This window comes from Alternaria arbusti (genome assembly GCF_024043155.1).
Source record: "Alternaria arbusti strain BMP 1465 chromosome Unknown scaffold_11, whole genome shotgun sequence".
NCBI lineage: Eukaryota > Fungi > Ascomycota > Dothideomycetes > Pleosporales > Pleosporaceae > Alternaria > Alternaria arbusti.
In genome coordinates this window covers 29168-49058 of record NW_026249951.1, presented here as the reverse complement: position 1 = coordinate 49058, position 19891 = coordinate 29168, and the positions used below count along the sequence as shown (strand labels likewise).

Below are 19891 nucleotides of genomic sequence, written 5' to 3'. Positions count from 1 at the left end.
ACTCTATGTGTTATTACGATGCTTGAGCACATTGCAGGAAGGCTGAGTCGAAATCTGCACAGTCTCATACGGTGCAACGTAGCAAAGCTCGCTTCGACAATTGGTTAATACATCATGAACAATTTATGCATATCTACGTCATGTTTAGTCTAGAAGTCGCAATGGTAGTACTCGGTTGCGGGGAAGCGTCGCCTTCGATGAGTGCAGAAGGCGCAGTGCCCCGAAAACGAGGAGACTTCCTCGGCACATATTGGGCAGGCACGCAGGAGCGGTAGGCGCCGCGCAGCAGTGGCGAGCAAATGACAGCGCTTTCTCGACTCAAGGAACGCTTAGAAACTTGCTAAACAAACGTTCTGAGCACCAACATCGTCGTCCAACTTTTCCCGTTCTCACGAGGCACACTTACCGTACCGTTTTTGCGTCTCGTAGCGTTTTCAGTCTCGTGACATTCCCTTTTGAACTACACAATGCAGTGCTGCGAATCGGACGACTCCAGTGTCTTCTACGCATTAGCACCCGATCCCTTGCGATACGCATACACCAATTCCAATACGTCGATTCGCAAGCCTAGAGCTATCAAATGCCTTCACAACCGCTCGACTCCTCCGTCGAGTTTCTGCGCGTCTTCTTTGGCCATCCTCGCATACCTATAGAGGATGAGGAGCCGATGCGAAGACAGATCGTCTACGTAGATGAGGAGGATACCATCTCGCACAACCCTGAGGCATACTACCTCTCATCTAGTATGATAGAGTCGTCTGAAAGCGAATCGCCGCTTAAAAGAAGAGCTGAGCGTAGCCCCAGTGGCGAGTCACACTCACCTAAGAAGGTGCATCTGCGTGGAGGAGATGGCATCTCAACGAAGCCAAGATGACGCATATATGATCACGAAAGTGCGATCACGGATCGCAACTCCGATGCCGACGGCACACAACTGCTTGATGATCTTCACTTCACGCAAGCATTCACTATTCAACTCGCAGCCGAACAGCAGCGTGGACTTCCCCAGGGCGAGATGAAAAGCAAACTTCACGCGATGAGCATGATCCGCCAGTGACAATAGCGGATGACAACACCGGAAGCGCAAATGCGCTACACAAGTCGACAGACCGAAACCTGGCACAAAATAGCAGGATCTTGTCATCGCCTGACAAGGACGAAGTGGAGATGATCGAGGAGAGGGGTGAACACAGTGCTTTAGACCACGAATACTAGGAGAGCAAGTTGTTTAAACCTTTGGATTACCTAGAGTATACCGCTGGTGAAGCAGGACGTATCTACTAGGCAGTCGATGCGTGAGAGATATTGCATACGTCAGAGACTGGCAGTTTGTCTGGGATGACGGGTGCGTAAGCTGGAAAAGATAGCATAATGGGTATGTAGGAGCAAGAATCTTGCCCAGGCCGAAACATTGATGAAGGTTCCAAAAGAAAAGTAAGCCGAGTCGCATCGATGCAGTCAGAGTACCATGTAGGTGATCTGCAAAGTGGAATGAAAATAAAGCGCTGCCATTACAAAGGTAGCGGTCGTTACAAGGGCATGATTGGAGGCATCGGGCACATCGGTACAACGCCTCTACTGGCAGTCACAGATGCGTATCCTTCTTTGATCTGATGAAGTTAGCGATGATCCCGCGACATTTCGGATCTCCCCTCATACCCTATCGAAATGGGTGGTGGTCCGGAAAGCGCCACCATTTGTTTCAGGCCCATCGCTCCAATAAAGACGTCTCAACCACGCGTGAAGACGCGGATAGTCCAAACGTATCATCTTCAAGTTGCATTTGAAGAAGGGATAGTACGCCACGTCGAAGCGGATGAGTGTTGTGTACAAGCGAACGTCGGCCTCGGTGATATGTTGCCCAAAAAGGTAGGGGTAGTGCTTGGGTTGTGAAAGATGATCCTCTAGACGATCCAGCGACTGGAAGAGCTTGCTGACATGTTCATCATAGGATGCCTGCGATGTCGCGAAGCCGACCTTGTACACGCCGTTGTTAATCGTGTCGAATACCCATAAGAGAAGGCAATCCATCTCTTTCAGAATATGCGGGGGTCTGAAGGCAGCCACACCCTTGTTGACCTCGCGACGCTCCGGAGGAAGAAGAGGGTCGAATGCGTCGAACAGGATGCGGATGATGTCGGCGCTATCGTTGTTGACGGCAGTACCTAAACGATGTTAACCCACAATCTATTTCTCCAACCTTCAAACTTATTTACCCTGGCGTTGATCCCACAGCAAAGGGATGGTGATTCTCCCATTGAAGCTTGGGTCCGCCTTCAGATAGATCTCTTTCAGGCATCTCGCGCCAGACACGGGGTCTTTCTTGGGCCCGCTACGCCCAGAGAAGAACCAGCCATGCGATGCGTCCCTTGCATCGACCTCGACCAAGTCTATGACATCCTCGAGCCCCTTCAAAGCGTGTACGATGGTGGTTCGGTGTGCCCAGGGACAGACGTAGTTGATGTACAGCACGTATCGGCCCTTTTCGACAGGGAAGCGCTCGGATGGTATGGTATGTCGGAACTGCGAAGGCATATGGTTCCACTGCCCGTTGGCATCAACAGTGTAGCGAGGTATTAGCTATGCAGAGAGGTCAGTAAGCGTGGGGTGAGCACGCCCAGGAGAAGTCTGGAGAAAAAATGCCTAATCAAACCTTCGAAACCATCATAGCCGGTGGCTTTACGACTCCCTCGCTGAAGCTACGCAAATTAACTCCGAGTACATCTTGTCCGCAGAGGACAATGCCATAGCGCTGTTTTAAGGGAACCAGCTTTTTCCATTGTAACCTGGTGATTACAAAACAGTAGGAGGCGGGCAAGGGCGACTCTGATTAGTATAGCACACCGTACGCGAGCGGCAGCTTCTTCGGGTTGGCGAGCTGCCAAGTGATTACCGAAGCGCATCAGGCGCTTCGACAAGCCTTGTGGCGATGGTGTTACAGATGGTCGATGGTTTTTGTCAAATATCAGAATGGCTTCATTGCGATGCGGTCGACGAGGGCATGTGAGGGTTGAGCTCGTGCCATGCATCCCGCCGATCAGCCGAGGCCTGCTTAAGCGATGGTTTAGCTTCAATGCGGCGCACGCGATCCGTCTGTCTTCCTCAACCACCCAACCTGCGTCGCACAGCGTGCAGCTGTACTTCCTTTTTGTGATGTCTATTACATATCCCGATGACACCGAGACTTGCGATGGGTAGAGCTGCCGCTGGTGTAGCGAACATGACTGGCATCGTATCGATGCGACAGCAGGAGATGGAATCGCGGAATCTCGGCCGTTCAGTCATCACGCTCCTCGACGACAATCTCTCAGAGCGCGCGCGAGATGCGATTGGCTACCACGTTTCATAAAAGCACCGCTATACGAAGTACGCGTTGTTCACACCCCCCGAGCATACCCGTCGGAAGGAAGCGGTCGCACCACTGTTAGCTTGTATACGTCAGTACAAAGACTAGCCTCCTAGCACTGCCTGTGCTTAATGGACGTCGTTTGGAAGCGCGACACGTCGGCTGGATTCGCGAAAGGCCTTGAACGCAACGCGTTCGACAGCATTACATACATGGCATGGGGCTGAAGGACGCGTCAAGTTTTCATCGTCGCATCCTCTATACAATTGCCAAGAGAAACGTCACCAGTCATCGTGCGAGCTGAGCTTCTCAGACTCGGCCTATAGAGCAATCTGCGGCTCTTCGGAAGGACACAATTGACCGCCATCGCAGCAGGTCCGAATCGCGACGTCTGGCAGGACATGCACACGTTTTTGCACGATGACAATGAAGTCAGGCTAAACTGCTGTTCCTCGCTACTGCGTCAATGGAACAGTACGTGGTTCGGGCTCATACATAACCCTTGACATGGAGGTTTACCTTCTTTCGCGAGAACTTCATTCCCTCTCTTTGCTATAGGTCTTTGATGCTTCTAACGTGTTGTGCATGACACCTTGGCCAGAGTCACAGTTCTTTGGCAAATGAAGATCAGAAAACCTGACCGCAGGTCTGAGTGCTGATCTTTTGCGAAGATCTGGGTTCCCAGCGGCTATATTGAGCAACTAACGAAACGCTTGCCGCGGCTCAACTCATCACCAGTTTATTTACCGAAGTATCATCCGAGACTCTTGGTCCCCACTAACATGCATTCGATTTCCCCAGATTTTCTCCTCAATCAGTGTTTTGCCAATCAACCATTAATCTACTTCGGTCTCCTTGGCGGTCTTCCCCATCTATTCGAGTATCGTCAATGGGTCAGATCGACCACGATGCGGCAAACCTGACAGAGTGGGCTTTGCGCAAAGGACTAGTATTGTGCATACGCATACCGCTAGATCTTCATATATAAGATGGGTGTATGAAAAGGACTGCCGCTGAAATAGCGACCACGACTCGATGACCCACCTGGACTTGCTGCCGACATGCTGAATTCCGCCCTGCTCTCACTGTTTGGCCTTGTGCCCAGCGTCTTGAATGTCGCTTTGGCACAGACGTTCACGCCCGCACCTGGAAACTTCCCTGCTAAAGGTGATGGCGACTTCGCAGGCGGTATCTTCTCGGTATCCTTGTCCGAGCTACCCAAATATACCGGCGCTGGTGGAACCGGCCCTGAGTCCCCCAAAGGAAATGGCGCGAAGACGTCTGGCTCGGGACCCTACCCAGCGCAAATGTTGACCGACTCTACACTACCGAGACACACCATCTTTGCACCCAAGACCCCTCCGACTGGCAACCTTAGCCTCCCTTTTATCGCATGGGGTAACGGCGGATGCGGCCTCAATGCCGGTATCTACGAGCGGCTGTTGGTAGAAATCGCCAGCTATGGATACGTTATCGCTGCAGATGGTACACCTGACGGCTCTGGATTCCAAGCTGGTCAACAGTCCAAAGTACAAGACATGCGCGATTCTCTGGACTGGGCATTCGCCGGCAAAGCGAAGAAATACGGAAACGTCGACTTGACTAAAGTCACGACAGCGGGCCATAGCTGTGGAGGTCTCGAGTCCATGTCGACAGCGTATCACGATAACAGAGTCAAGAGAATCATGCTCTTCAACATTGCCATCTTCCAGGATGACAGGAGGTACCTACTCAAAGAGCTCAAGGTGCCTATGGTGTACTTGATAGGAGGACCGAAAGACATGGGGTACAATACCGTGAGTCTACCTTGAAGACCAGACAGTTCCCGGTCTCTATCAATGCTAATTCTCGATAGTCGGCGAAGGATTACGCTCTCCTGAACACGGGTACTCCCAAGTTGAGGGCCAACCTCGATACTGGCCACGACGGCACCTTTGCAGCTACGAATGGTGGAAAACAGGGCAAAGCGGCTGTCGCATACCTGGAGTGGCAGTGGAGGGGCAATGCGACTGCTCAGGCATACCTACTTGATGGCGGTTTGGAGAAGGATAACTGGGTTGAAGAGCATGCCAACTGGTCTTGAGATGCTGTTGTTGTTGCGTGACAGACGGATCATAGTGACAGAACTCGCTGTGTACACACGCTAGGCGAAAGAAATCTATGCGCAAAGAGAGTGAAAGTCCGTTGAAGCATCAGCATTGTACCGGTGAAGAATCCTGTGGTGGCGCGTTTCTCGAGCTGTGGTGCGATGCCTAGGCGGAGGCTGTGAGCTGCAAAGCTGAACGAACACGAGGTCAAGTGTCTAGGCAAGGCACATTCATCGATTAAGGAATGCGCAAGCGTGAATGAATATATGTGAAATGCACGACATATTCGCAAGCAATAACACCGCAGCATTGTTCCAGTCTCGCAGTGCATACACAAGAGTCGCCTAGACAGAGCCCACGTCATCGCCCTCACCCATAGCAACCAGCGACCAACGCCAACGCCAAACGGTTCAACCAGGCACGCCCATCCCTAGCCCTTAAACCGCCTAACTCACTCGGTACCCGTTCTCGCCCTCTATTAATATCCACCAGCGTCGCTACAGTGTGGTTGCCGGGTTAGGCACAAACCCTGCAGAAGCGAAGAAGCGGGCTGCGCGGCGGGAACGCGACTGGGCAGTTTGGCAGGCTTGCGGGATCCACCAAGCAGTGAGGCTGAGACTCGAACCGTGTCTGACATCGACGCTGCGCCCTTCCATTGTTGTCCGAGGAGACTACGACATTCTTTCGCGGCTCTGTTTTCGCATCTCCTTACGCATACGAATCCAAGACGTTGTTTGTTGTTTAGCAATTTGCGTGACGCAGAGAGCAGACTCGGTAGAACCGGAGGTTACCCGTATTGACGTATCTCTGTTTACGCTCACCCTTCTGGCCTTTCCGCGCCCTTCCACGCATACTACGACTTTGAGATCGGGGACATAGACACATCCACACAAGATGCGGATACCGCAGTCGTACATCCAGAAGTGCAAGGTGGTGGCACATGTCTTCCAGGCCATCTTCGTCTTCATAGCCGCGTGTCTTACCATCGCTGTCATGACCAAGGATGGCCCCGTTGAGGGACCTACAAAGTACTTCTTTGCTATGGTAAGTTGCACTCTGTCCTTATTATACAGTATCATTTTCAAGATGGTCTCTTACGTCAATATGGACATGGCTGACAAAGGGTTGCTCGCAGTGCTTCGTCTCCATTCCCGCCATAATCTACCTCACAATGGTACCCATGTGGTCGCGCGCCCAACGCTTCGCCTCCGCCTACGCTTTCCTCGCCGTCGACGCTTTATACACTATCCTGTGGTTCGCCGCCTTCATCTCGGTGGCCATGTGGAACGCCCACGGTATCAAAGAGGGAGCCAAGAAGGAGAAGATTGCAGATGACGACCGCAACTGCACAACATTCTTATACGGAGATGAGGCCAAGTGCAAGGTCAGCAAGGCCGCTGTAGGCGTCGGTGTCATGGTCTTGTAAGCACCCTTGCAACCTCGGTGTCGAGTAGATCAGAACGTCTACTAACCCTCATACAGCCTCTTCTTTGCCATCACAACCGGCGTATCCGGCTACTACCTCCACAAATACCTCCGCGAAGGCGTCATGCCCTACCAATCCTCTTCGGAAAATACCCACTACGCCTCCGGCGACTCCGCCTACAATAACCCGAAGGACGCAGCCTGGTCGACCGAGATCGAGACCGCAAACGGCCGCGACTCCTCAGACTCGCTCGATCGCCGCACCGACCGCGGCGGGAACCAAGAAGAAGACGAATACGCGTTGCTGCACAGCACGGAAACGGATGAGGGGAGGCACCCCGGCCGGCCACTGAGTTGGGGCGAGGATAGGAACGGAACATATGGCAGCGGTGGCAGGGGAGCTGTGCCTCCGTATGCAGAGTACAGAGACAGCAGTGCGAGCATAGCTGCCGGCGTGGACGCGTTGAGTCCGGGCGGATATGAAGAATTTAGAAGAGAGGCTGCTGCGGGGCCTCTTGGTAGTATGGGTATGGACAGAGCGCCCAGCCACAGCGGGAGTGGGTATAGCTTTAGTGGTGGACCGGAGCGGTTGAACTAGAGGTAGACTGTGGATAGGACAGCAACGTTGCATTGTTTCTGCATATGAGCGCTTCTCTTGCTTTCGAGTAGGTCACCTTGCATTGGGATTGCGGTTGGGCTAGGCGTTGTCTCTTGGACTTGGTTCATACGTTGTCTGCGCTTTAGCGAATGGCTTCTATATACGAATACTCATCTCTTCGCATAGCACTCCACAACACAAAGCCTCGATATCTGCCATGACACCGTCGTGAGTGTTGTGCTGGGCTCGAAGAGCCCGAGGTATTGCATTACCGCTTCGCGAAGCGTTGGACAAGTTCTAAGTCGCGCTCGTGTTGCCCATTGATCGTATAGAACCAATATGCTTCTTGCTTCCTCCACCACCGGTTGGGTAGGTATGCTTCCCTGGCATCTTGTCAACAAAACTTGCGCCTAAATGCACATATGATATGGGTGATTAAATGACTTACAGCATATAATACTCATCCCGCTGATAGGGAAACTCCAGACTCGGCGGTCCATGTTTCGCCAAAAAGGCATCCGTCTCCTGCGCAGCATCTGCTTCCGTCATTTCTACATGGACACGTTTATTCCCTCTGTTCCTCGAGTGCCGCCGTATAGCTCGCGTGGTACTTTCCAGGTGCCGTTCTAGAATTGCCGCGTGCCATAGCGAGTTGTCTACCGCTTTGCGCGCTATACGTGCGTTGCGCGCTACGAGCTCTTGGTTCCAGTCTGGTGACTGCCCGCGCGGTATGATGGGTATCGGGGTGCCTGTGTCGAGGTGGTTCTGCCAGTGCGCAAAGTCTAGGACTAGGCCTAGGTTATTCCACGTTAGGATGCAGGTCAGACATGTGCACAGCTGGCATGGATCTGGCGATTGTATGTGTTGGTATGGACGGTTGTGTATGCTGAGTTGCTTTTGGCGCGCGGGGTCAATCAGGAGGGTCTGTATCGGTGCGTCGACGTCGGCGAGGAGTCGGGGCGTGGGGAGGCATTTGATGAGGATGTTGTAGCGGCGTGCGATGATGGCGTCGCCAATGACGTTCGCGTTGGCCTCGACGATGCTATGGAAGCGGTGGTTGACGAAGCTGAACTCGAGAACGTCGTGGGGACGGAGATATTTGAGCGTCTCGAGGATGAGCTCGGTCGGCAACTTTGTGATGTTTACGATGGCGTCGCGTTTCTGCTGTCTCGTCGCGTTCTTGCGCTTCATGCGCTCCGTCTTCTTGTTCTTGAGCGTAAGAGCAGCCGTCTTGTCCTCGAGTGGTTCGTCATCGTCGCTAACGGCATGTCGTGGCATAATGGGAGCACCACATAGAAGAAAAAAACTGAACAGGTCTGCAAACTACATCAGGACAAAAACTTGCAAAGAAGGTGACCCAACATCAACGTAGGCTCTAGGCTGTTCAGTGTTTTCCTAGGTTGGCGTGGGAGAGGAGACAGAAGTTCATCGGACAGTGACGGCACACGTGTTGAAGCCGAACTGAGGGTTGCGGGGAAGTCGCCTGCAGCCAATCGGGTATAAGAAAAGTCCGCACAGTCTGGATGTAGCCTATTACGTAGCATGGTGTTCGCCACCAAAGCACGCGACTGCTCACGACGATTTCACGGTCGGCGTGAAGGAGAAATCTGATTGGTTAGTTCATGAGCACATCGGCCAAACTTCAGTATGGCGTCATGTATCATTTCTAAGCAGTGGAGCGTACATAAACACCTGCAGCATCAGCTCCTTCTTACTTCTCAATTAAGAACCCCACTCAACCTGATCACGATAGAACCACGCTTATGAGCATTGCCACAAGACTTGCGACTTTCATAAGAGCAGCCCGAGCCAGCTACAGCCACCCCTCTCCACAGCTACATCAGACAGCTTCCTACAGCCCGTACCTGGGAAGCCACACGCAAACCCGTTTTCTCCAGTCTGAACCTCACACAACCAAGATGACGACAGCAAGCTTCTCCCACATCGACACCAACTCCTATACTGGAAAGCCTTGGGCCAAGGTAGACGGACCTGGCACCAGCTTCTCGCACAAATGGCACGAGCGATCCGTCCACAATCTACGCGGCCACGAACATAAATTCAACACCGACAACTCCGGTTTCGCCGTCTACCAATATCCCGCCAAAGAGAAAGCCTTCACAGACGACGCAGCAGTACGAGAAGGCTACTACGCCGAAGTCGAAGCCTTACTACGCAACAAGCTGCCAGGCGTGAAAAAGGTCGTCATCTTCGACCACACGATCCGGAGACGAGACAAGAACTCACCTAGGCAACCAGTCCAGCAAGTCCATGTAGACCAGACCGAAGCCGCCGCAGAAGCACGTGTACGCCGCCATCTCTCACCTGAAGAAGCCGACGAATGGGTAAAAGGCCGCTACCAAATCATCAACGTCTGGCGACCTATCGAAAACCCTGCTTCAGACCATCCCCTCGCCATGATAGACTGGAGAACAACATCGCCACCCGATTTCGTTGCTACAAACCTCCTATACCCTAAGCGCGCCGACTCCATGGACGTCGACGATAGGGGTAAGGAAGTCCTTCCTGATCCAAACAACCATACTTCCACAGACGGCTACGAGGTCAAGGGCGAAACTATGTCGGTGGCAGCGAACGACCAGCACAAATTCTACTACCAGAAAGATATGACGCCTGAGGAAGTTATTTTGCTCAAGTGCTATGATAGTTTCGGGGAGGGTATGTCTCACGGCAAGAAGGGTGTGGCTGTTAGAACACCACACACTGCTTTTGCGGATCCGAATACACCCGAGGATGCACCGGGTCGGCAGAGTATTGAGGTTAGATGTTTGGTATTCTATGAGTAGGGTAGCTGTGTCGAAATGAAGACAAGCTAGCTGTTCAAAGGTCATCACACGCATGTAGTTGTTGAGCTGTATGTCGTCAAGTTTATATTTAATTAGTCTATCTAAGCGAATCTATAGCCGCAATCACACTAAACTTTGGTATCGTAAGACCAGGAACGGCGTGCAAACGATCTATCGCGCATACAACAGTGAGAACATCCATCTACGCCTTCGTGTGGGCTTCAACGCGTGCCTCGGTAGATTCCAACTCAAACGAGTCGGTATCCTGGGGCCTCCAGAACTTCTTGTCGCCCTTCATGGCGCGGATAAACCAGGGTTGAGCGCGTGGCGAATCTGAGCGGACTGGAATGAAAATGTTAGTGCAGCTTTTGGGAAGGAATCAGTACATGGAGAGACTTACAGCTCCAGTATTCCTTGTTGTCATAGTCGGGTGGAAGTAGGCGTCCGCCTGAGATGGCACCGAGAGCCCATGTTGTTGTATTTATGATGGCGTAGCACATGATTCCAGCGATGAGACCGTACGCAATGGAGTAGGAGAAAGGCATGAACATGAGTGTGACGAAGGCGGGGATAGAATCGCCTGGATAGTTCCAGTTGATGGCCAAGACACCGCGCATCATCATGCAGCCGACCAAGATGAGTGCTCCACCTGTTGCCCAAGGCGGGATGGAGGCGAAAATGGGTGCGAAAAAGAGGGAGATGAAGAAACAGATGCCCGTGGTAATTGCTGTGAGACCTGTGCGACCGCCTTCTTGGATACCAGCCTGTAGATATTAGTATGGAGGAAACTCAAAGCAGTCAGATATGGTACTTACACCAGACTCTACGAAAGCGGTGACAGGCGAAGATCCAAAGAGGGAACCGATGGAGATGGCAATAGCGTCCGCTGAATACGCAATAGTCGAACGGGGAAAGTCGCCCGTGTCAGGATCGACAACGCCCGAGAAGCGAGCCATGGAGTACAAAGTACCCGTCGCGTCCAAAATATCGACGTAAAGCATAGTGAAGACGGCCAGAGCAAACTGCCCGCCCACGTTGGACAGATCCCAATCCTGTGCCAACAAAGTGTGTTTGATAGGATGGAAAGCGACAATGTTCTTGAAGAACTCGAAACGGCTGTCACCAACTGTTGTGCGGGGGAAGTAGGTGATTGAAGTGTCGCGAGGCCAGCAGAAGATCGAGACCAGTGCAATACCAAAGATCATCGACCCACGGATTTTGTACGTCATGAGAAGTGCAGTGAAGACACCGCCCACAAGGAAGCCGAGCCACATGGTTGGGTTGGTGGCTTTGTGAGAGAGACAGGAGCCAGTATCCGGGTCGAGGTATTCCGTAGGGCAACCTCCAAGGTCAAGTGGCGTGGCTTTAGCTCCTGTAATGGCACCGATACCAGCAGAGTATGAAAGTCCGATCAGTGTCAAGAAGAGACCGATTCCCGCACCACATGCGACTTTGATGCTAGCAGGAATTATGCGGGCCAACCATTGGCGAATACCAGCGAGCGAGAGGGCAACGAAGATGAAGCCTTCGACGAAAACAGCGGTCATTGCGACACGGTAGTCGATGGGACCAGTGCCGTGGAACCCCACGATCTGATACGCCAGATACGCATTAAGGCCCATAGCCGGTGCGAGCGCCACTGGAAGGTTTGCAAGGAGGCCCATGAGGAACGAGCCGAGCGCTGCGATGGCGGCGGTAGCAGTGACAAAGTCGCGGTTGATTTCGAGGAGGCAGAGAGAGTAGGCTTCATCGTTGATACATGTTGGGTCGACAGGGTCGTTGCAGACACATGTCGCACCGGAGTCTGTGAGGACGGAGGCCTACATGTGGTGGTTTCGTTAGCACACGTACCACTTTAACAGCATGGTTGACTTACGTTCACAGCGATAATGTATGCCATGGTGAAAAACGTCGTCAGTCCAGCGCGCAGCTCTGTCGTAAACCTCGCATTCTTGATCTCATTGGGCTTCAATGGTCAGTATTGCGTGCTATGTTGGAAATGCAAGAACGACTTACATGCCCTGATCCGTCAAGATGAAAATATCTGCCCACAAATGAAGCGGAAACCACATCATTGAGAGCAGCTTTGTTTCGTTCAATGAAACCCATTTTGAGAGGCCAAAAGCAAACCAACGGGTGTGATAGAATGGTGTAGCACTACGAGACCATCGACACCCCAGGTAACGACGGAGATCAATCCCCAGATATACCTGCCGTGCTCAAAGAGGAAGATACGGAGACTACACCTAGTGCAGGGGATGGAGCGTAGCAGGCTCGCTCGCGTCATGCAGGTGCCCGCAACGATCCCGTAATGAGTTCGCGGTAAGCCACATAAGGCATCCTCCGTGATCGGAGATGGATTCTCGTTAAGCGAATGTGGAAGACACTATATGCCTAAAAATCTGCCGTTCCGTTATGGCAGGTCGAACGGCTAGGTGTGTTGCTGTTTCATCTTCTCATCCAAGCCGTCCCTCGGTGGGATACAACCGCGCATACGCCACTGAAGAACCGTCCGCCTTGGCTATGTCACCTCCACTAAAATGTGGTCGTCGGATTCCGGGTTGTGGGCCGCACCGAGTAATCCACTGGCATTAGCACAGTGTCTAGATAACTTCAACTGAGCCAGGAAGCGAAAACGAGTCAAGCAATCGATACCTAGATACGTAGTAGTGACGTCGGGTGCCATGTACGTGTATGCTTTGCACCACCTCCTTCAACATCTCAGCGGTATTAATTCCATAGCTGCCGAGGCTGACTGTGTGCGGTGCATGTCGCAAATAAGTCTAGCCGTTACGAAGTTGCGGTCTTGAAGTCTAAAGGGTCGAAGACCGATGGCGCATCGGCAGAGGAATCTGACTTGGTTACTGGACATCAGGAACGAAAGGTACCTGACTGTCGGGTCTTCCAAGAAGTTCTAACGAGTCGCAGAATTCCCAACGATGGCTTTGACGTGCTCGATCCAATGGCTGCTGTGCCGCTTCCCGGGGCTCTCATGAAGGGGGAAGGTAAGCGGTCATCTAGCAGACGCTAAAAGTGGCTGGTGGCGCACATGTGATAAAACCGTCTTCATGTGCCTCCAGAGTACGCGTCGGTGCTGCATAGGCGGTAAGGAGTGACATGCTTGCGCGAGTGTGTTGTTGCGATTTGCAGGAGGAGGGAAGATCTTGGTACTATCATCGTCCAGTACCCCTCTGGTTTGGGTTGTCAGTTCCGAAAGTGTGGGTTGGGAAAGGTCACTTGCGCTGATCATCATCTGCCCTGTTATCGATGGGGACCTCCGCACTAGTTTCGGCGCTATTCTCGGTGGGAACCGGGCGTCCTAGTGTCGCTGGCCTGTAAGGCCACCAACCACCACTGACTTGGAACACCCAACACCAAACTGCAATCATCACGCTAAAAACGCTAGCCGGCTCAGTTGGCGAGATTGAGACTATTTCCCGCGAACGGGCTGGCCTAACAGGTGGTACGTGTTGTGACATGCCGAAACGATGAACTATTATCGAGCGAAGATCCCCGCCTGGAAGGCGATGAGGGCACCGTATCGAGATAGTCGACATGTTTCCAACATTTGATGTTCCTCCTCAACATGCCGAGACAGTAGGAGCTCGCAAAGCAAGAAGAGCAAAGGAAGATGATACGACCAGACGGTCTTTCTCGGCAACCTCGCAGTCATCCGGGAGCACGCACAGCAGCAAACGTCAAGATGCAACGAGCTCGTCAGACTCAAGATCAGGAGGAAAGAGTGGTCTCGGCGGTTGGTTCAGCAAGAATAATAAAAAGGGCATCCAGGAGATCGCTCCGCTGTCGACATGTAAGGAGACACAACGTCCAAAAGAGCTGGCGATGAAGCCAGAGTCTGAACTCGTACTTGACCAAGGACCGGCACCACCCACTGCTCCTCTAGATACACAACATCAAGTATCCCAGAGGCCGCTGTCCCAGCGTTCTGATCAAACATCCCGAAAACTCCAGCCGCCATGCTTTCCACCCCCGCTGCCATCTCCTCCTCCGTCTGGTGCACTGCCTCCTACGCCAGGGATGCTTAGCCCTGTCAGTATACCAGGTACGTACAAATCGTCTTCTTGATACCTTAGCATGGGGTTTCGACTACCATGACTGCGTATGTAGTCTCCTGGAGTATACATGTACGAGCCGTGATCTCACGCGGATAGCATGCTTACACACGCTGCAGATAGGAAGTCACAGTACTCCACTACTTCTCGCGCTTCATCCAACCCATCTAGCGTCACACACTCAAACCACAGTGTCTTTTCGGGCGCTTCGGGGTACGAGACTGCTCTCTCGGACGATGCTTTCGATAACCCTCGCCCTTCTAAACCTTCATTCAAGCCTCAACCGGTTTCACGACCACCTTATTTCGAACCAGTCGAGCGCGGTTCACGAACTGGCAGTACACATAGCAGTGAACGTGTCCAAAGTGTCAAAGTCGCTCAAACGCCGTTCACACGGGCGCTGACGAAGATGGAGAATGCTGGTACTCGCATCATGTCTGCTCGGTTAAGCGAAGAGTGGGACGGCTTGGACGATGACGAGAGCTTCCAAGAGATTATGTTCGAGCAACGGCTATGGGCACTAACTGCCTATCAACGATTGACGCAGAACAAACCCCTGCAGTCACCTGCGCATGAGTTACTGAGTAATAGTCAACCAGCAGATCAGAGGAGGGTACTCCAAATACATGGTTCTCTAGGTATGTCTGTCCTGCAGCTTTGCCCCGCTCGAAACACGCATTGATGCTGACTGCCGCAGCGGATGGATGGATGCTAGCACACCATTACCCTGCAGTGACAGTATATACGCTCTCTACCACCAAGACTCAGCCAGCTACCACGTACCCTGCGCCTCTCAACCATCATACACTATACATTCCTTCACTTGCATCCCCAACGCCGTTTCCCGATAACTACTTCGACGCCGTTATCTCGCGTTCCGTCGCGACAGTTCTTCGAAACGACGATTGGGCTCGGTCATTCTTTGACTGCATGCGTGTGCTCAAGCCCGGTGGACAAATCGAAATACTCTCAGTGGATGCGCACATGAGCTGCGAAGGGCCCAAGCTATCATCATGGGTTGACGAGTATCTTTCCTGTCGGCTGGAAGCTCACGGCGTGAGCAAGCAGGCTTCAGACACTGTCCTCGACACAATGGAGATTGTAGGCTTCGATAACATTCGTCGCGCTCGCATCGCGCTTCCAGCGCATCCACCCAAAGTGGCAGCTAAAGTGGCGCCATCTGCATCACATACTTTTGGTGCTGCGATCCCGACTCCCACGCCTCAAGATACTCTAGATACGACGAAGATGATGGCTTTCCTCGGCCGCCATTTCTATCAGGATCTTTACAGCAGGTTCATAGACGTCAGACAGGGAGATGAGTGGTTCTGGTCGGATAAGGAGATTCGGGCGGAATGTGATCTCTACAAGACAAAGACGGTACTGACTATTGCTTGCGGGCAAAAGTCTACAAGTATGTGCCACAGCGGGACTTATCTAGATGACTAGATTAGGCTCAATCCATTCTTTGATGAAGTATAGGAAAATCGCGTTTCGTTGTATCCTAGATGCTATTGTCACTTTCTTTCGTTTCTATAAATGGAGGAAGTTGCTGCAGCTGGGAGCGTCGCCACCGCTAAACAATTCTGTCCATCACTCGTTTCACACTCATGACCTCAACAAGGCTTAGATATACGAATATACGAATTGAAAATGACATATGCGCAGAGGTGACGCAAGCCAGCTAGAACAAGAATGGTCGCGCTTGCACTTGCGGAAGGTACCAGGTTCTCACTCCTTCCCGTGCCTGCTTTCACATGACCCACTTATCCAGGCACAAACACACTCACCTCCATGGATACTGCTTACTTTAACCACACTCACCCCAGCCACTGCAGTACCGACTGTTGATTCAACTCGACTGATTAATAATCGCTCTTATTAACCATCTCCAACCCGCGATAGACACGCATTTCTACCCTGCAATGGCTACTTCCCAAATCGGTCATGGCCAGATTGGCAAGATTATTGAAGGTATTCCGAAAGCATTCAAAAGCTGACAAGAATATTGATACTGACATCGTGCAGACATGGAAGAACTCCTACCTTCGGAAACCATCGATAGGGCTGACTATCGGCGCTGTCGCACAACCTACGGTCTTTTATCCACAGCATACAAGCGCGCGAACCATTCCGACGAACCAGAGAAGGATTACAAGGAGTTGCAGAAACTTGAGAAGACTTTGCGTGACCGTCTTTCCAACCTTGACCCTGCCAGAGGTCTTCCGCGCAAATTCCAGGGTCCGCTCGACAATCTTAAAGCAGCCATCGACGGTGCTCTCGAGATGGGCGTAACGGTCGAATTCCTCATTGAAGGTCTTAAAGATATCTTGAACGAGAAACCAGATGCTACACCTGCGCCAAAGGTAGAACCGACTAGGCTGGTGCCTGAAAAGCGCCTTCAAAGGTATCTAGAGGAGCTTCGCGTCGAGAAGGACAAGAATCGCAAACTCAACGAAGAGAACAATCGCCTCATACTGGAGCTCAAGCAATACAAGATGCGAGAGGATGCGAGCTCCAGTTGGCCGCCTCTCAGTGAGCCGCCTCTCAAAAAACGTCGCGTTGACTAGAATACTGATGATTCAGCCCAGGGTAATACACACGGCGGGCAGGCTTCTACTTAGGTTTCGAATGAGTTAAAAGTTATGTACGTCCAGTCTTGAGTATACCGTCATGCTGCGGCACGTTGACAGGAGTGCAGGTCGGATTAAATGTTTGCTGGTGGAGAGGGCAGGAAAATGGGAAGGAGTTGTGTCATGCGCAGTGTGGGACAGCATTCTGTCATAGTCCTGTTGCTTATGCAGGCAGGTGGTCTGTATGACGACTGTATCATGAGACTTGGCTTGCAACGGCTTGGTTTTTAAATGCTTAAATAATTCCATCGCATGGCGACGTTCGTGATGGTAACACTGTGATGTTCCTTTTGCTGCAGCTGTCGCGGGCAGCGGATGACGTATGACGCAGCCTTAGAGTGGGGCTTCGCGAAGAGGTTTAGCGCTTACCGCTCGACGCGACGCGTCTTGTCTGAACCCTGTTGGGATGCCAGACACCTGCAGAACGAGACGTCTCCTTTGTGCGAGCCAACATGCCTCGGCCTAAACGAACCGCGTCCGTATCGCAATTCTCGCCTCCGAGCAAGCGCGTAGCCAATGACGCTGCGCGACATGAGTCTTCACACCCGCTAGGGTCACGACACGCCCCAGTGGAGCTAGACTCGAGCCCGGAAGCGGAAGCCAGCACGCACACAGAGCCAGCAAGACCTATCAACCCACCCGCCCAAGCTGAGCCTCCTCTAAGCAAAGAGCAACAACGAGTTGTTGATCTTATCGTAGACGGCCATAATGTATTTTACACAGGATCCGCCGGCTGCGGCAAGTCAACCATTTTGCGGGCCTTTGTCAAGGAACTGAAGTCGCTCGGCAAGGTCCGTATCTGTGCGCCGACAAACCTCGCCGCGTTGAACGTCGGTGGCTTCACGCTTTGGTACGAGGTAAAGCCCCACATCTCTGGACATCTGATTGACGTCTAGTTAGGTCTTACGCTGGCTGGATAGTGCCTGATGTAAACAAAGATTTGGACACATTGAGAAGAGATGCTCACAGGAAGCAAGTCTGGAACAGGATGAACAAGACGGATGTCCTCGTCATTGACGAGATCAGCATGGTCGAGAACAACTTCTTCACTCGGCTGAACGAAGTGATGAAGGCGGCATGAGGTTCGAGCCAACCTTTCGGTGGCGTTCAACTTGTGGTTACAGGAGACGTAAGTGTAGTAGCGACTTTGGGATATGCAAAGACTAACGCGATACTAGTTCTGCCAACTCGCCCCAGTGAAGCCTTTCCAGAACTGTTTCAACTGTGGAAAACCTTTGAGGGAGGACGATTATGATGACCAGTATCACTGTGATAATCGGAGTTGGCCGGAAAACGTCTTCCACGACGTTGACAAATGGGCATTTCGTAGTAGTGCATGGCAGGTAAATCTAAGCCTTTTTCCCATCAGACAGGGACCACATATTGACTATCACAGGAGTGCAGATTCGTAAATGTCAATTTGACCAAGATCTTTCGACAAAGCGATCGCAAGTTCGTCGAAATTCTGCAGTCAATCAGAAGAAGTAAACAAGCTTCAGAGCCATGATACAACTCTTGTGCTGACAAGTTACAGATGTAGACATCCCTGAGGATGATGCGTACACGCTTCTGAACCATGAGTGTTCAACAGAAGGGGCAGTGGAGATATACCCACATAGAGCAGACGTCCTTCGCATCAACAACAAGTGCATCAATGCGCTCCCATCTCAACCTTGGCGGTTCGCTTGCAAAGACTACTTCAACTGAAACCAGACCACCGTAAGGCGAACCCAGAGTTCAAGAAATACAACTTCAGAAACAAGGATGGTACGCTGAAAGAGCTGGTGAGTCGCCACTTGTCGCATACATAGACATCGTACTGATCTTTCCTCCGCAGGATCAACACAGGTATGAATCAGTCTTGCAGTTCAAAAAAGACATGCGAGTTGTATTGCAGCACAATCTGGATCCTGAAGCTGGTCTGGTCAACGGGTCACAGAGGGTCATCGTAGAATTTGAGGAATATGACGAGAGAAAGCTACCCCGGGCCCGTAAGGAAAGTGAAGAACGTGGAAGCGATGGGTCAATTCTCGCTGGATCACACGCCGCGTACGAGCACCATGAGATCCGGAGATATGCCGAAGAAAACAATTACCAGCCTTGGCCGGTAGTCAAATTCGATGACGGTCAGACAAGGACAATTTTCCCAAATTGTTCGAGCCTCGAGCTGGGCGACACTACGCCCTATAGCCTCTTGTCCAGGACTCAGATCCCACTCATGGCAGGCTATGCTATTACCGTCCACAAGGCTCAGGGCATGACAATAGACAAGGTCAAGGTCAACCTGCAGAAGGCTTTTGATCCAAGCCAAGTATACGTTGCTTGTACGTCAAACCATATCTACCCCAGTGATACCAAGCTAACAGCGAACACAGTGAGTCGAGCGAGATCATTGCACGGTCTGGAAGTTACGACTCTTCCGAAGAAGCATTTTGGTGGTCAAGCGCCAGAGGTGAAGGAATTCATGGATTCCTTCTCCTGATGTGACCTATTTGATTGGGGGTCGGATATTTCGCGCAATTCTCGAAGCGTATGCGGTACTCACACTCTGCGAAGTAGCGACTAGCAACAGAATTCGCATCTTTGATACTGTTTTACCCATCGCTAGCAAACAACAAGTCTCGTAACTCTTGCCTTGTCTCCAAACTTCCAAGCTCGCATGTGATATACGTCTGCTGTGTGTGTCTGTGCAAGACTGATTGTACAACGCGATCATCTCATACAAGGCAAAGCTGAACAGTTCTGCAGACTACACTTGGATGAGACGAGCAAAACAGAACAACTTGTAGTAATGTACGCTCCATGGTGTTTAACCTTTCCTTCGTTGAGGTGCAGTCACAACAGAAAAAGAAAGAAACTTGGCTACTCTGAGCAGCGGAGCCGAGGCGATGATCTTGGAGCTAAGAAGGTTGGCAGCGCAAG

At 51.9% G+C, this 19891-nt stretch overlaps 8 protein-coding genes across 8 annotated transcripts; 5 read left to right on the top strand and 3 right to left on the bottom strand.

Moving 5' to 3' along the window:
* Window positions 1-1653: 1653 nt before the first annotated feature.
* On the bottom strand, window positions 1654-2535 carry J4E86_007610 (uncharacterized protein; the record flags this gene model as incomplete). Its single annotated transcript, XM_051448129.1, has 2 exons — window positions 1654-2165; window positions 2217-2535. 2 exons carry the CDS (start codon window positions 2533-2535, stop codon window positions 1654-1656), a joined length of 831 nt encoding a protein of 276 aa, XP_051300396.1.
* A 1872-nt stretch (window positions 2536-4407) lies between these two features.
* Window positions 4408-5429, top strand: J4E86_007609 (uncharacterized protein; the record flags this gene model as incomplete). Its single annotated transcript, XM_051448128.1, has 2 exons — window positions 4408-5142; window positions 5202-5429. The coding sequence occupies 2 exons, from the start codon at window positions 4408-4410 to the stop codon at window positions 5427-5429; spliced, it is 963 nt and encodes a 320-aa protein (XP_051300395.1).
* An 898-nt stretch (window positions 5430-6327) lies between these two features.
* Window positions 6328-7456, top strand: J4E86_007608 (uncharacterized protein; the record flags this gene model as incomplete). Its single annotated transcript, XM_051448127.1, has 3 exons — window positions 6328-6477; window positions 6569-6855; window positions 6916-7456. The coding sequence occupies 3 exons, from the start codon at window positions 6328-6330 to the stop codon at window positions 7454-7456; spliced, it is 978 nt and encodes a 325-aa protein (XP_051300394.1).
* A 268-nt stretch (window positions 7457-7724) lies between these two features.
* J4E86_007607 (uncharacterized protein) lies at window positions 7725-8734 on the bottom strand (the record flags this gene model as incomplete). Its single annotated transcript, XM_051448126.1, has 2 exons — window positions 7725-7839; window positions 7905-8734. 2 exons carry the CDS (start codon window positions 8732-8734, stop codon window positions 7725-7727), a joined length of 945 nt encoding a protein of 314 aa, XP_051300393.1.
* Window positions 8735-9375: 641 nt separating this feature from the next.
* Window positions 9376-10263, top strand: J4E86_007606 (uncharacterized protein; the record flags this gene model as incomplete). Its single annotated transcript, XM_051448125.1, has 1 exon — window positions 9376-10263. The coding sequence occupies one exon, from the start codon at window positions 9376-9378 to the stop codon at window positions 10261-10263; it is 888 nt and encodes a 295-aa protein (XP_051300392.1).
* Window positions 10264-10465: 202 nt separating this feature from the next.
* On the bottom strand, window positions 10466-12163 carry J4E86_007605 (uncharacterized protein; the record flags this gene model as incomplete). The annotated part of the gene is made up of 4 exons (XM_051448124.1): window positions 10466-10605; window positions 10664-11027; window positions 11079-12083; window positions 12140-12163. The coding sequence occupies 4 exons, from the start codon at window positions 12161-12163 to the stop codon at window positions 10466-10468; spliced, it is 1533 nt and encodes a 510-aa protein (XP_051300391.1).
* A 4098-nt stretch (window positions 12164-16261) lies between these two features.
* On the top strand, window positions 16262-16906 carry J4E86_007604 (uncharacterized protein; the record flags this gene model as incomplete). Its single annotated transcript, XM_051448123.1, has 2 exons — window positions 16262-16310; window positions 16365-16906. The coding sequence occupies 2 exons, from the start codon at window positions 16262-16264 to the stop codon at window positions 16904-16906; spliced, it is 591 nt and encodes a 196-aa protein (XP_051300390.1).
* A 515-nt stretch (window positions 16907-17421) lies between these two features.
* On the top strand, window positions 17422-18050 carry J4E86_007603 (uncharacterized protein; the record flags this gene model as incomplete). The annotated part of the gene is made up of 2 exons (XM_051448122.1): window positions 17422-17819; window positions 17870-18050. 2 exons carry the CDS (start codon window positions 17422-17424, stop codon window positions 18048-18050), a joined length of 579 nt encoding a protein of 192 aa, XP_051300389.1.
* Window positions 18051-19891: the final 1841 nt, after the last annotated feature.